We start from the raw sequence: 16835 nt of genomic DNA, 5'->3' as shown, positions 1-16835 counted from the left end.
CCAAAAAAGCTGATTCAAATTGGTACAGGGTGGACAAAAATACAATAGTTTTGTGTGTATTCATAATATTAAATTTTAATTAATTTTTGATATTAAATTAAAATATTAAATTAAACAATATCAAAAATTAATTAAAATCAAAAATTAATTAAAATATCAAAAATAAATAAGTATTTTTGATAATATTGTTAATTTAACTAACGCGTTACTTTATGAACACATACAAAGCTATTGGATTTTTGTCCACCCTGTACCAATTTGAATCAACATGTGATACATTTTTGGAATCAGCTCAGCTAGAGTAATCCGAAAATTGAAACAAAATGGGGGTGTTCCATTTAAAAAAAAAATGACGGTGACGTCATTACTCGAAAGTAATTCACCCTGTATATTAGTGTATTATTTTAAAATACGGTAAATTAAAATCAAAAATCGACGTGTTTCAGGATTATTTCTTAAAATGCTCTGTTTAGCTAAAAAAGAATTTGTTCCATACTTTACGGACACAGTGTATATTTTAAAACAAATGAAAAACAATAGTTATTTATGATATAAGTGTTAAAAGTACAATTTTAAGGCACGCATTCGCTTCGCTCATTCTGCAATTCACATGAGTGCATTAAAAATGTACTTTTTAACACGTATATCATATAATATTTTTTCATTCTCAATTACAGGACAATATCTACAAAAACTTTTACTTGATCTTGACTGACATTCCATTTTTATATTTTTCTTGACATTACATCAGAACTGTCAATATATACGTAAATCATAACAACTATAGAATAACATCTACTTTTATTGTTGTATATTCTAACAAATTTTAATAGTGTTTTTCTACAAACGTGTTAAAAATGCAATAATACAGTTTAAATTAAATTTTAAAAAACCTTTTAAACCCACCTTTTCAAATGCGCAAGTTGTACTATTAATATTAATGTTAATAAATGAAATATAAATATTTCGACGTTTCACAATTTGACAATTCACTTTTAACTGCAGTGCCTTAAAAATTTTAAAGCACTAGTGCTTTAAAGTAGCATTTTTAACGCTCGTATGGAGTGCTAAAAATTGCATTTTTAACACGGTTGTAGAAAAATAAATTTAAATTATACTTTTAACTGTACCTATTCTAGTTACTACAAATAAAAAAAATGTATATTATCACGGACTTACCTTTTTTTCTATCATTTGTGACGCACTGAAAAATGCTCATGAAAAGAAGCATACCAGACGATATTTCAAATATCGAGCGTTGCTATCTCTAGAGACAAATTAAATCTCAAAAAGGATGACTTTTGCGTCGGATGTGCCTATTTAGCATGTCCCAGACATGTTCTAATGGAGTCTTGTCAGGGCTACGTAGGGGCCAGTTTAAAGTTGTAATTCTCACTTAAGGTACTGAATCTTCTTCTTCTTAAAGTGCCTATCCGTTCCGAATGTTGGCGATCATCATGGCTATCTTGTCTTTATTTACTGCAGCGCGGAACAGTTCATTGATAGTCGTGTTATACCACTTTCGTAAATTTTGAAGCCAGGAAATGCGTTTTCTTCCCGGTCCTCTTTTGCCATTTACTTTCCCTTGGAGAATTAGTTGCAGAAGGCCGTAACGTTCTTGATTTCTCATTAGATGTCCTAGATATTCTAATTTTTTAGTTTTGATGGTCATAAGAATTTTACACTATTTCCCTATTCTACGCAGCACTTCCACATTAGTAATTCGGTTAACCCAGGATATACGTAAGATGCGCCTATAACATCACATGTCGAAAGTTTCGAACCGATTCATAGATGCAACAGTTAGTGTCCACGCTTCCATTCCGTAGAGCAGGAATATGAATATATAGCATTTCAACAGACGGTATTTTATTTTTAATGATATATCTCACTGTTGAAAATGGGTCTCATTCTAACGTATGCTGCTTTTGTATTTATTATTCGCTGTTTAATTTCTGTTGAGTGGTCCCATTGGATATTTAAATTGGTGCCCAGATATTTATATTGATCGACTCTTTCGATATTCTGTTGGTTGATTGTAAGTTGAGCGTTATTAGTAGGTATTGTTTTTTACTAATTGTCATAAAGGGCCTAGCCGAGTACGATGATGAAAAATGCCTCCAACTCGATTCGAATTCCATACATGTGTTTTAGTTTCTGATCGGTGTGATGCATGTCCACAAGTCGGGCCAAGTTACATACGTTCATATTTTAACCCACCTACATAATGGACAATACGTCACCGGACGGTACAAATGATCAACATGCGCATAAAAACCAATGATAGTTTCATGACGATTTCTGGACCGTACACAAATTGTGTGTTGGAACAAACCTATAATAGTCATCTCTATTCAGACATTTTATTTTCAATATATTTTTTCACTTTACAGAAATATAAGGAGTGCAGCCACATGCATTCGAAGCAGAGACAGTTCAACATCTAGCACGAAATACGGAGATCCAGAATATTTGAATCTATGTGATACGAGCGTACCTTTTAAACCCCATAGTCCATCTCCACAAAGAAATAAATTGCATTGTCAATCTAGATCAAGCAGTCAGGAATCGAGAGCAAGTTCAAAAGGTAGTTTAAGAAATTCAACTAAATCACTAAAGAAAAATTTGGATTATAAGAAGTTAGAAGAAAAAATTGATAATTTACAAAGGTTGTTGAAGAATAACGGTATCTGTGATAAGTAATCCTAGTGTTACCCTTGTGTTTTTTTTTATAATATACGGAAACTATTTTTTATCGTAATATATTTTGCTTTACTTTAAAAATATTTTTATGACTATAATATATATTCCAACCAGATATAAGTTAAACAGCTTATCAATTTATCATTTTTTCTTAATCTATTGGTATTTCTAACTATCATTTCGTATTTGCCGTACCATGTCATATTTAATATACACTGTGTCCGTAAAGTATGGAACAAATTCTTTTTTAGCTAAACAGAGCATTTTAAGAAATAATCCTGAAACACGTCGATTTTTGATTTTAATTTACCGTATTTTAAAATAATATTCTACTATACAGGGTGAATTACTTTCGAGTAATGACGTCACCGTCATTTTTTTTAAATGGAACACCCCCATTTTGTCTCAATTTTCGGATTACTCTAGCTCAGCTGATTCCAAAAATGTATCACATTATGTTGATTCAGATTGGTACAGGGTGGACAAAAATACAATAGCTTTGTGTGTGTTCATAAAGTAACGCGTTAGTTAAATTAACAATATTATCAAAAATACTTATTGTATTTTTGATATTTTAATTAATTTTTGATTTTAATCAATTTTTGATATTGTTTAATTTAATATTTTAATTTAATATCAAAAATTAATTAAAATTTAATATTATGAGCACACATAAAACTATTGTATTTTTGTCCACCCTGTACCAATTTGAATCAACATGTGATACATTTTTGGAATCAGCTCAGCTAGAGTAATCCGAAAATTGAGACAAAATGGGGGTGTTCCATTAAAAAAAAATGACGGTGACGTCATTACTCGAAAGTAATTCACCCTGTATATTAATATATTATTTTAAAATACGGTAAATTAAAATCAAAAATCGACTTATTTCAGGATTATTTCTTAAAATGCTCTGTTTAGCTAAAAAAGAATTTGTTCCATACTTTACGGACACAGTTTATATGATATTTGCCATATCAGTCGCCTCTTCAATATCCAATTGTATTTATTATCTTTGGTTCCAAATTGATTCTATATCCTTCCCAATCTGTCCATTTCGGATCCCTGTAGCAAATTATTATAAGGGTGGCTTACCTGTATCTAGATCTAACGAACTAACTGAGCTTTATCAAGAACGTACAGCGGTAATTAAGTCACAAAAACTTTGTTGGTTGGGCCATGTGCAGAAAATGATTTTATCCAGAATTCCTAGAACGGTACTATCTAGGGCATTGACAGGCAAAAGGTGAATAGTAAGACCGAGGTCAAGATGGAGCAACGGTTTTAAAGAAGATATGAGAATACGATTAACGTAACGAACTGGGAAAGAAAATAAAATGACAAAAGGGAGCGGAAAAGAATAGTACATCCAGCCATGGGTCTACTAGGCTCGTAGTGCTTACATTATATTATTATTATTACCTGTATCTAAGGTAAAGTCAATGCGTCGATGGTCCCAGCTCAATGGTTCTTTCGACACTGTCAGTTAACAATTTTGTTGCTAAATTATTCAATATTTCTCGTTATACATATATCAATAATATCCTGACTTTTCTTGTTAGATAGTGAGGGCGTTATAAAGAAAGGTTCATTCGATCTTTATTGATCTCTTTATTGTTCGATATGAGCCCTTCTCCTAGAATATAGTTAAAAAGATACTCGCCTCGTTCATCGGTCCTTTTGCTTCCCCATACCTAATGATGTGTTGTTGATGATAACTTGTTGTCCATTCCTTCTACAGTGTTCGATTAGTTTTCGAATCATCATAGAAGGGGTATCTGTTGCTGCTCTATCACCTGGGAAGTATGCCAAGCATACGACTATATTCTATTTGTCCGCGTTCTTCGATATTATGATCTGAGCTGTAGGTAATCAGATCTTCCGTGCAGAAACCTAAAAGTAAGATGTGATTAATATCTTTTCTAAGTAAAATACACGATCTGGGTTTTTATCCCGTTTGAGTAGCCGAGGCGGATTCTAGGCCACAAATTGGGTCTGTACCAGTAACTCAAGTCTTCTGGATTAGTGCTACACCTACTTCATTTACGAATCTTCTGCCAATGATATATGAAGCAGCCTTGTCATGTTGAAGATTCGCCTGTATGAACTAAGTAATTGTTTCCTCTTGGAGAGTCTATCGTACCAGACCCTTTGGAGAGCCATCTTTACTGGCTCCACTTTTGCCTTGTTCTCTGGAATGTTTGACCTGTAGAGAAGTTATCCTGCACCTCCTCTCCTTTCATTTTCGCGATTGCCTTGTGAGGAAGACTATATATTTCCTCTTTCTCTTTGGCCAGGCCGCTTAAATTTTCTGGAGAGTTTGACCGTTTTCCTCTTGCTTCCGTTTTCTTCGGCCTTGATTGTTCCGAGAAAGAAGATGTCTCCTTTCTCCTGACATCCGTTGGCCTAATGATGATCTCACCAAATCCGAAAAAGGGCCTGAAATTTAATTTCTCCAAAGCCTTCATAGATGGATGGTTTATTGAGAAAATCCAGGTATTTCCTGGACATGATTCCTCATAGTGGAGTACTTTCCAGTCCTGCGTTCTGTTATCGTCCTCCAGATTTATCCTTCTAGTCTGTTTAGAATTTTCTCAGCAAACATTAAGATATCTTTTCTTCGTTATGAGTTTTGGGTGCATCAATTGCTAGTAAATGATAAGCCCAAATTCCTTTTAATCGTTTTAAATTTTCCTCATTTCCTTGAGTCGAGTTGTTCAGTCGCTTCAATTAGCGATTTGCAGTTTGTTTTTTCCACATATGTTATTACCACAAGTCATCCCGGACGATATGAGCAGCCGAATTTAACTTCTGGTCCGTCTTCGGGTAAATCATCGACGGCTTGTAGGATAACTTTCTGCAGCCTCCTAAGATTATCACTATCTATTTAATCATACGGGGTACCTACTCAGGGTGGATTGACCTTGATTCCACTAGTTGCACTCCTGCCTTGATTCCGCTAGTTGCAGCTTTGTAATTCATCTCCTCGGTTCGGGATCGATTCATCCGTGAACCCGCAGGATGCTTGCATCTGGCCCGATTCTTTTCCCGAGAGTTTTGGTAGAAGAGTTTCTCTTCCTTCTCTTTCGGAGGTTTCCTTGTTTGTAGTACCTCTTCTAGAGCTTTTTATAGGATGTACCTGATTTCAGACACCGCTGTAAGCGGTTCCGTGCCGCCCAACTTCGTCTCTTGCTTTTTCCCTTGAGATCTTAAGGGAATTCCATGGTCTGTTCTTTTTCTACTTTGAAGCTGTCTTTTGCAGTGGTACTTTTACCGGCCTCATTTTTCCCCTTTTACCGCCACTTTTTCTTTTATTTTTATGTTTCATATGGTCTTGAGTATATCTAGGATATAAATGTCCACTCGCCCCGCTTGAGCAAATAGGGCTTCTTACGGATATCGCCTGGAATGGTCATTCTTCAGCACGGTGTCACACTTTGGATTACGGTTTTTTTCCGCTGGTTTTCTCCATCGGTTTTTAGGTAAGTGCAGATTGTCTCCTGGAGATGTAGGTGGGAAAATGGATGAACAACCTTGTCTAATTTGTACTCTGAGGGTAGAATAGATACATATAGTTCGCGATGTGGGGAGTGCCGTAGACTGAAGAAGTGACTGTGAAGGCCAGAGGACTTATGAAATTGTAAGAATAATAATGAAAGAACAATTTTCTTTTCCAATACAAACACTTTTTACCTGTCAAATAGGGCGCGTTCAGAAACGCACACAAATATTAAGCAAAGAAGATTGACTATGGAATATTAAAATTCACTCTTTCAGTTATTTGGCCTCATTTACTCTTTTATTTTTTTTAATTTAGCTTACTATCAAAACGTAGTTTTTTATGTGCATTGATATATGTTCATAATAGTAGGGGAGGAAAGTATGCTACATTTGCAGTTACTCGAGCGTTATGGGGACCTATTGGGTTGTGAAGATTAGGTTCTAAAACCAATAAAAGTTAAGTAAAGTTTTCCATTTAAGTGGGGATTTTTCATTTTTTAATATAATTTTCCATTTCCAGCAATGGATTTTTCCGAATATAGCGTCATCTATCCATAATACGAAAAAATATCTCGAATAAAAATTTTTACGTAAGGAATTCAAATCTGCAATAAAAAATGGGGGCTCCCATTTAAGATTTTAAAGTAACCCCCTCCTCACCTTTGAAGGGGGTCGTGTTTGATGTCATTCGATAGATTTTTCACAAATATTGAAGTGTATTTTCCAGGGTTTCGATCTGATGTTCATTTTGCGAAATATCACGGGGTTCGTATTTAAAATTTTAAATTTACTCCCCGTCCCTCTCCATGGGGGTCGTGTTTGGTATCATTCGATAGTTTTGAAAAATATTAAACACGTATTTTTTAGTTTTTCGATCTGACGTTTATTTCGCGAAATATTAGCATTTTTTTTTTGTTAAATTTTGTGACTCACCCATTTCCTTACGCGCCGCTCAAATCGTCAGATTTTTGAAATATATACTCTTTTACATATACTTAACTTACCTTATCTTAATATGACAAATTCGAGTTTTTCTAAGAAGAGATTTTTTTTTTTCGGACCCAACTTAACTAACTTCCCTGTATTGAGAGCCAATATACAGTAGGGGTACATTTGCAGGGAACAAGGTTTCTAACGCGCTCGAGAAACTGCAAAAATCCCCGCTTGGGCTCCCCTACCATAAGAAAATTTCTGAATGTTACATTAATATACCTATGTCTAAGAAAACGGATATGTTTTACCTATGTTAATTTCCTTGGTGACCCTATGAAAGTATTTACCATTTTTTGTAGTGTTATTAGTGAAATAGTTTAGTAGTTAGTGTACAATTTACTTCTTTGTGGTTTTCGTTCAAAGCAGTTGATACATAAACTAAGATGACGATACATTCATTGGATCATTGGAATTTTGAATTCATTGGATTGCCTGGACTCTCTAAAACAGTTGTTACTATATCTTAATTCAATCTTCACTTGTCCACTGATGGACATATATTTCTCTTACAATTTTTCATGTGTTTCGATCTTGTGCCTCTTGCATCCAATTCCTATGACAACGTTTTACATCATCAGTCCAACGTGTTGGTGAACAACCTCTGCTTCGGTAGGCATCATCTCTTGGTCTCCAATCCAGTGTCAGCTTTGTCCATCTGTTATCTCTCATTCCAGCCACGTGACTTGCCCAGTTACTATACTGCGTAATCAACCTTGACTGTATAATGAAACGGGACTGCCTGTGAAAAAGCTAATAAATGTCATCGAGGCAACGATCATCAAAGGAAAATACAAAGGAGAGGATATCTTGATCCAGGGTATACCCATAACTCCAACCGACTTTGATTTCAAGCGCCGCGTTGGAATTCTGCAACGACGATAAATAAATCACAAAGCCAATCATTCGAAGTTTGTGGAATCAACTTGTAGTTTCCATGTTTCATGTATAGTCATTTATACGAGGACAGGTGGGATGAAAAATTCGTAGGCTGACACATAGGCTACTGGTATTAAATCCATATTATTTTTAGTCAGTCTTAACCTTCAAAAGATGCGTTTATAAATTTGGCAACTGTCGAACTATTAGTTTATGAGATATAGCATCTTGAGTGAAGCAACTTGTGTTAGTTTAAAAAAAAATTAATAAACAGGAATTTCGTGTCTTAATAAAGCATTGCTTTTTGGCGAAAAAAAAATACTGTTGAAGCCCAGGATTGGCTTGATAAACATTCGGACTCTACACCAGGAAAATCAACCGGTAAGAACTGGTTTGCTAAGTTTAAACGAGGCGAAATGAGCACCGAGTACGATGCATGCAGCGGACGGCACAAAGAGGCTGTTCCCGACGAAAACATCAAAAAGTCCATAAAATAATTGTGAATGACCGTAAAGTGAAGTTGTTCGAGGTAGCTGAGACTCCAAGATTCCAAAGGAACGATTTATAATATATTGTGCATGAATATTTGGGTATGCGAAAGCTCTCTGTGAAAAGTGGGTGCCACGAGTGCTTAAATCGATTAAAAACAACAACGAATTGATTATTGTGAGAAGTGATTGAAGCTGTTCAATCGTAATAAAACCAAATTTTTGCGTTGGTATGTTACAATAGATGAAACATGACTCCATCATTTCACATCCGAGTCCAATTGACAGTCAGTCACGTGACGTGATGAACCGACTCCAAAGCATGGAAAGACACAACAGTCGGCTGGCAAGGTTATGACATCAGTATTTTGGGATGCGCATGGTGTAATATTCATCGACTATCTTGAAAAGCAAAAAACTATTAACAGCGACTATTACATTTCGTTATTGGAGCGTTTGAAGGGCGAAATCACGAAAAACGGCCCCATTTGAAGAAGAAAAAAGTGCTATTTCATCAAGACAACGCACCGTGTCAAAAATCAATGCAAACGATTGTTAGCCAAGTTGATAGCCAAGCAAACTTATTTTAATTATAAAATGATAAATGCGCAGAATACTAGGTACGGCTGAGGCCTGGCGCATCATAAATCGAAACACTGTCGGAGGTGAAAATCGAAACTCTTTTAAATACCCAAGTAGATTTAAAAATAATTTGGGAATTTCTGTGGATGACCCTCATGACATAGCAGAATCTTTCAGTCAACATTTTTCAAATTCCGTAAAAAATTTAATTAGTCAAACTTCACTTGACTATAATCCTAAGAGTCTTTCTTCGCCTATACACTGCCTTTTCCTTTATCCTGTTAGTGATGAAGAAATAAAAAGTATAATTAAAGATATCTCAAAAAAATCTTCGGCTGGATTGGATGACATCCCGTATTCTATGTTAACACATGTATCTCATAACATATATAAACAATTAACATTTCTAGTAAACCTTTCATTTCAGGAAGGGATTTTTCTTCAAATTCTAAATACTGCAAAATACAAAAAAAACATTATAGAAAAGTCTCAATTTGGTTTCCGTGAAGGTATAGGTATGCAAGATGCACTACTAGCGCTGTGCAATCATATTTTATCGAACTTTGATAAGGGTAATAAAGTTATCTGTTTGTTTTTTGACTTAGCACGAGCTTTTGAAACTGTAAATCATCCAATACTGCTGGAAAAACTTTATCATAGTGGTGTTAGAGGAACTGCGTTAAAGTGGATCCACACCTTTTTATCGAAAAGGTTTCAAAAAATTAAGGTCAATGTGAATGGGAATACAGTAGAGCGTCGATAATCCGAACTAATTGGTACAGGGGTAGTTCGGATTATCGAACATATGTTCAAAATACATACAAAGCTCATAAACATAGTACATATGTACATACGTTTTAGTTACAAGGAATAAAACACCTGCATAATAAACAAATATTGTATGTATTTCTGCATAAACAAAACAAAAATCATATTTTGCCCATATTGTCATATTAAATCCAAAAATTCGGTCCGCAATCATATTTCTTAATTTTATAATTTTTTTGCGTTCGGATTACCAGGGTTCGGATTATCGACGCTCTACTGTATAATATTTTCTTCAGAAGAAAGTGTCTTCTCCGGAGTTCCACAGGGAAGTATCATTGGCCCTCTTTTATTTTTGATTTTCGTCAATGATTTAAATCAACTGATAACCGATAGCTCAACATGTTTGGTTCGGAATTCATTAGATAATTTTTCTGATGCAATATGCGTTCGAGTAGAAAACGTGGAACAGCAATCAGGCTGTTATGTCACTCAATTTTCTGATGATACCACAGCTGCACTAAATTCCAATAATTTTTTTCACATAGTACAAAAAGCAAACTGTCTTATAAAAAGTATGACTCATTACTGTTTAAATAATGCCCTAATCTTAAATACATCAAAGACCAATATGGTAACCTTTTCACCTTCTACTATGCAGATGAGTCCATTAGTAAAACTTGACAATGGGTCAGTGGTAAATAGCCACTCCACTAAGTTGTTAGGTGTTTACCTGGATTCTAATTTGTCTTGGAGCTCTCACGTTGATTATGTAGTGGGAAGATTGTCTGTGCACTGTTATGTTCTATGGCAACTTAGGAATTTTGTCTCCCTAGATATCTTAAAACTTTACTATTTTCCTCATGTACAGTCAATTTTGCAATATTGTTTGGTGTGTTGGGGAAATTGCTCGCAAATTAATGAGGTGCTTGTTCTTAAAAAAAAATTATTCGTAAAATGACGTTTAGAAAGCGCTTGGATTCCTGTAGAACAGTTTTTAAACAATTAAATAAATATTTTAACTGTAATTTAGCTGTATATTTTCAGTTGTGTTGTTTATGTAAAGACACATAGATGCAATTTTATTTGCAGAAATTATGTTTCCTTAATGAGTGGCCACAAGTTTCGTTACAGAAATGATTTGGTGACCCCTGTTCGCCACTTGACCGTTGTGGGCAAGGGTCCTTACCCAACATGCGTTCGTTTGTATAATAAATTACCTAATTATGTTAAAGAGTCAAATATTTATGTATTTAAGAGAACAGTTAAGGACTTACTTCTGGTAAACACTTTCTATTCGTTAGAGGAATACTTGCAGGCATCTTTTTAACAATTTGTATATTTTTGTGTATATTTTATGTTTTTATGTTAACTGTTTTTATGTACTTAGGTATAGTTTTTACTGATCATATATTGTATTTGACGCATTTCAATACTTGTAAAAGTCAGATGAAATAAAGAATATTGATTGATTGAAATATTTCATGAATTTTGCTTCGAATTGCTTCCACTGCCACCGTATTCACCAGATATGGCTCCCAGCGACTACCACCTGTTCGCTGACCTCAAAAGAATGCTCGCTGGAAACAAATTTAGCACCAATGAAGAGGTAATCGTCGAAACTGTGGCTTGTTTTGAGGTTAAAGACAAATTGTATTATAAAAATGGTATTGAAAAGTTGCATGACCGTTATAATCGTTGTATTGCCCTCGAAGGTAACTATATTGAATATTAAAAGCAAATTTTATCAAAAACAATTTTTTCTATATTAGCCTACGAACTTTTCAGCCCAACGATTATCGGAAAGAAATTGATTCAACTTTTTTCATACATAATATTGCAAAGTATTTACTTAAGTTGGACACATATGGGAAACTTTTTTATTATTAATTTTACGAAAAAAGTTATCCTTCATAAAAAGTTCTGCATACTCTAGGGAGCGTTTAAGTATTACGTAACGCGGTTTTTGAAGATTTTTGACCCCTCCCCCCTCTACGTATCTACGTAACGCACCTTAATGGGGTGTTCCACGTATTACGTAACGCAATTTTTGAAGATTTTTAACCCCCCCCCCCCCCCAACCAGCCTTACGTAATGCTTGAACGGTCCCCTAGAACCGATGATTCAATTATCAGATGTCAAATTTTATCAATATTATACGAGGTAAGTGAAAAAATGTGAATTTCGTTCAAGAGGAAAGTACCTTTATTTCTCTGAATATCGAAAATTCTTATTATAAAAAGTTGTTTGGAATTAAAAACTAAGATCAAATATGCAATTACATCCTTCTAATCAAAAAAAATATATATATTTTCCAAATTTTTCTCAAATTTATGACTTCCAACTTCGTTTTTATTTATTACACATATAATAACTCTTTTGTTACTACTTTTACGAAAAAAAGTTATTGTTTATAAAAAGCTCTGTATGTCCGAAGATCTAAGATGCAACCATCAGATATCACATTTTATTAATTTTATACGAGGTATGTAAAAAAATATGAATTTCACTCAAGAGTAAAGTACCTTTAATTTTCACACTATTGAAAATTTTAATTACAAAAAGTTGTTTAGAATTAAAAACTATGTTTCAATATGCAATTACATCGTTCTAATTGAAATATTGTGAAATATAAAGTTACTATACTCATGAGCGAAATTCATATTTTTTGACACACCTCTTATAAAATTAATAAAAGTTGATTGATATATCATGTTGGTATCTTAGATTTTAGCCCATGCATTGCTTTTTATGAAGAATAACTTTTTTTCGTAAAATGGATAATACAACAGTTATTATATATCATATTTGTAATAAATAAAAACGATGTTGGTACCTACTTATTCATTTTGAGAAAAATTTGTAAAATTTTTTTTTTTTTTTAATTAGAAGCATGTAATTGTACATTTGATCTTAGTTTTTAATTCCAAACAGCTTTTCATAATAGGAATTTTCGATATTCAGAGAAATAAAGGTACTTTGCCCTTGAACGAAATTCATATTTTTTGACTTACCTTGTATAATATTGATAAAATTTGATATCTGATGATTGAATCTTAGGTTTTAGAGCATGCAGAACTTTTTATGAAGAGTAAATTTTTTTTCGTAAAATTAATAATAAAAAAGTTTCCCATATGCTTCCAACTTAATTAAGTAGACACGCTGTACATATATGATTACAATGACATACGACAAATGTCATTAAAAAATATAATGATGTGACGTCAGAAGTGTTCGCGTGCTTTTTGGGTCGTTTAAAATGGTTTAAATACACAGAAGATTTTAATGTACTTCTAAGTTATTGTTAGTTTTTGAGGAGTGAAATTTTGGAAATCTGATTTTTAAACAAAACTGAACATTATTATTGTAATAAAAAAAATGTGCAAGTTCCGTATTCTAGGGAGGCACGAAGTTCGTCAGATCAACTAGTATAAAATAAAAACAAAACAAAACATCTTTAACAATATTATTAGTTTACATTCATTTTTCACTTATAATTATTAACAACTTTACTTTTCAGATCTTAACTAATTACACTAAGGTTTACTTAAGGTTGCAACCTTAATAACTTTTGTATATGGTACAAGCTTAAAAACAAAAAACTTTCTTCTTCCTCGTGTACAAGTGGATAATTCCAAAACTGATCTTCAACCTCGTTTACTGCCTTTAAAATAATACTTCTAGATTCTTCCCTGTGAAAAGGCGTTTTTTCTAATCTATATGACGGTTGTGTAAAACTTTTATTTCTTTGGTAACTATTTTCGGTTGGAAATTGTTCTTTATAACTAGTAGAATTTAAAATCAAGGGAGCATCTGATACTGATGGGCCGCTAATTGGCTTCTTAGAGTCTACCTTTTGAAGTTTCTGACTGGTTAATTTTGTATCTAAAACAAATTTTGTTGATTAAAAAATTTACGTGCCATTGAAATCTAACTTCAAAATATCAATACAGTAAGGTCTCTTTTTATGATTATTTTTAGGCGATTTTGAAGTTATGCGGTTGGTATTTCATTCAAAAATGTCTATTATTAACAATTAGTATAATTAATATTAACTATTTGCATCCAGTAGTCTGAGAGTTTGCAATTCGGGTTTTCCTCTTGTTACATGATGTACCATGCAGCTAATATATCAATCTGAATTTCGCATTGAAAGGTATTAGGTCTGAATCCCGCGTACAAAAAAAAGTTGATTAATAGCAAGCTGAAAATTTGTTAATAGCTTAAGGGTGTCTAGTCGGACAAACTTTGATATATGGGAACACTGAAACAGGGGAAGTTTTAATTGTGGAACAGCACATGTATTTTGTCCGACAGAACTTCCAATTGATTTGTTACCCTTTCATTAAACTCTAATGCAAAAATCAGACTGCTATTTATCACCAAATGGGCATTTTAATGAGTGGAACACGTATACGCTGTGAGCTCGAACGTAGAGGGGATATTTACAAATTCGCGAGCGCCAGTAGTGACAAGTCTGTAAACCTTTACCGGAAATTTGACATCAATGTCAAAGTGATTAATTTAAAATTAAAATTAAAATTAAAAACATTAATTAGAAAAAATATTAGTTGGTCAAAGCTGTGGTGTATATTTTTACCTTAAATATACTTACGTTTTAAATACTGAATTTAAGTTTTTTTAATGTTCCGTAACATGTAATTATAAATTAATCTATTAATCTTAGCGCCATCTACACGATAATTGTGAAAGTATCCGAAGTAAGAAATTCATATTTTATCAATAGAACGTCAAAATGATTAGCAAAATCTTAAAAAAATCGATTACAATTTAATTACTTTTTTGCGTTGTAAATATTAAGCGATAACAATTAAATAATAAATTTAAAAATTACCGGTGAAAGTTGAATTAGTAGTCCGCTAGGAGCGACACCAGCGAAGCTCAGAGCGTATAGCCAGGGAGGTAGTGTCAAATTTGACCAGAGCATTTTAGCATGGCTGCTTTCTTTTTATTTAGTTAGGTATTCCAAAGCTTATTAACAAATGATGTGTCAGCTGGCCTAAAACCGGGGATTTTAGACAAGAAAAGGTAAAATATGAAACTTGATGGAAAAACGCTACAACTTAAGTCAAATATTTATCTACGTGACTTACAACTCTTAATAGCCTTGCTGACTTCTCTCCTAGCTTTCACTCAGGCAATCCGGGTTCAAATCCTGGCGTTGAATTTTTTTTTTGTTTTTAAGATTGACATTTTATTTTGAAAAATAATTATTTTTGTAATACTACGTTTGTATTATTTATACGAGACAATATAAAAAAATCTGTATGTCTTATAGAATTATGCATAGAACTTATGAAATAGAACTATGCATTTGATCATAAATATTATGATTGACCTTAATAAGCAAAGTTGTTGTAAATTAACCCCTGAAGCTTCCTGAGTTAGTACGACCAATCTAAGTGAAAAACGGGGTTGCCCTCCCCACCCCCTCCCGACATTTTTTTTTATTTTTTGGACAAACTGTTTTTTCTTAATGTAATATGATGTAGAACCAAAAGATACATACAACCCTAATTTTTCACTTTTCTATCACCAACCCCCATTTTATAATAGCAATCTAAATATATATATATATATATATATATATATATATATATATATATATATATATATATATATTGTTCTCTATAATAGGTATATAAAAATGGATGTTTGTCTGTATGAGGGGCGATCAATCAAAACGCAATAAATCCTGTTTTTTAGAATTTGAGTTAAATTAATACTAAATAGCTTTGTCATGAAATATATCCAGTGGTTACAGCCAATTCCTTCCAAACGTAATATATCCAATAGAAAATAGCTATCGAAAGTGTGCAAATCAATACACAATAAATCCAGTTTTCCGCTGAATAACGCCCTTATTATAAAAATAATTATTTTTCAAAATAAAATGTCAATTGTAAAAACAAAAAAAAATTTCAACGCCAGGATTTGAACCCGGATTGCCTGAGTGAAAGCTAGGAGAGAAGTCAGCAAGGCTATTAAGAGTTGTAAGTCACGTAGATAAATATTTGAGATAAGTTGTAGCGTTTTTCCATCAAGTTTCATATTTTACCTTTTCTTGTCTAAAATCCCCGGTTTTGGGCCAGCTGACACATCATTTGTTAATAAGCTTTGGAATACCTAACTAAATAAAAAGAAAGCAGCCATGCTAAAATGCTCCGGTCAAATTTGACACTACCTTCCTGGCTAGTAGAACATATCAAATGACAGGAATTATGACAGGTCATAAATAGCAGTCAGAGCTTAATGAAAGGGTAACAAATCAATTGGAAGTTCTGTCGGACGAAATACATGTGACGTTTTCGTGGTCTGACCGTTCCAAATTTTTAACCTGTTCCACAATTAAAACTTCCCCTGTTTCAGTGTTCCCATATATCAAAGTTTGTCCGACTAGACACCCTTAAGCTATTAACAAATTTTCACCTTGCTATTAATCAACTTTTTTTTCATACGCGGGATCCAGACCTATATTATAACCTGTAATAATTGTTTTGAGATTAAATTTAAATGTTGCTGATTTCAAGTTGCAGTATAATAAACAGCACATTTTGATTTGTGGATTGAAACATTCAATTAAGTGTCGTCAAGTTTTATGTTCCATATAGAAGAGGTTTTTGCAATCTCAATATCGTTAGTCTGCGTTTTTAATTTCTTCTTTAAGATTTTATTTGGCCCAATGAAGAAAAAAAAACATCAAAGACACAATTTTTGGTGCACAAACGTCCACCATTTTATGTGATTTTAGAAAATCACGGAACGTATCCCTACTTTTTCAATGCAAGTAAAGTCTTTTTTTATGTGATTTTTTTATATGCGGTTTTCTGAAGAACGTATCCACCGCATAAAACGATACCTTACTGTATTTGACTCAGGCGCGGATATAAATACTAAAGCCCCTTA

At 33.2% G+C, this 16835-nt stretch overlaps 2 protein-coding genes across 2 annotated transcripts in view; one reads left to right on the top strand and one right to left on the bottom strand.

Annotated features, from left to right (window-relative positions):
• The window catches only part of LOC126884047 (centrosomal protein CCDC61-like), a 55742-nt gene extending 52981 nt beyond the window's left edge, over positions 1 to 2761 (top strand). Inside the window, exon 7 of the mRNA XM_050649835.1 lies at positions 2394 to 2761. Within this exon, the coding sequence (XP_050505792.1) occupies positions 2394 to 2703 (310 nt within the window). The 3' untranslated portion in view covers positions 2704 to 2761. The remainder of the gene's footprint in view (positions 1 to 2393) is intronic.
• Positions 2762 to 13360: 10599 nt separating this feature from the next.
• LOC126884046 (putative OPA3-like protein CG13603) overlaps positions 13361 to 16835 on the bottom strand; it is a 35093-nt gene continuing 31618 nt past the window's right edge. The window contains exon 4 of the mRNA XM_050649834.1: positions 13361 to 13793. Coding sequence (XP_050505791.1) covers positions 13456 to 13793 — 338 coding nt within the window. The 3' untranslated portion in view covers positions 13361 to 13455. The remainder of the gene's footprint in view (positions 13794 to 16835) is intronic.

The sequence above is a fragment of the Diabrotica virgifera genome, chromosome 4 (assembly GCF_917563875.1).
Source record: "Diabrotica virgifera virgifera chromosome 4, PGI_DIABVI_V3a".
NCBI classification, from domain to species: Eukaryota; Metazoa; Arthropoda; class Insecta; order Coleoptera; family Chrysomelidae; genus Diabrotica; species Diabrotica virgifera.
This window is presented reverse-complemented; position numbering and strand designations above follow the sequence as displayed.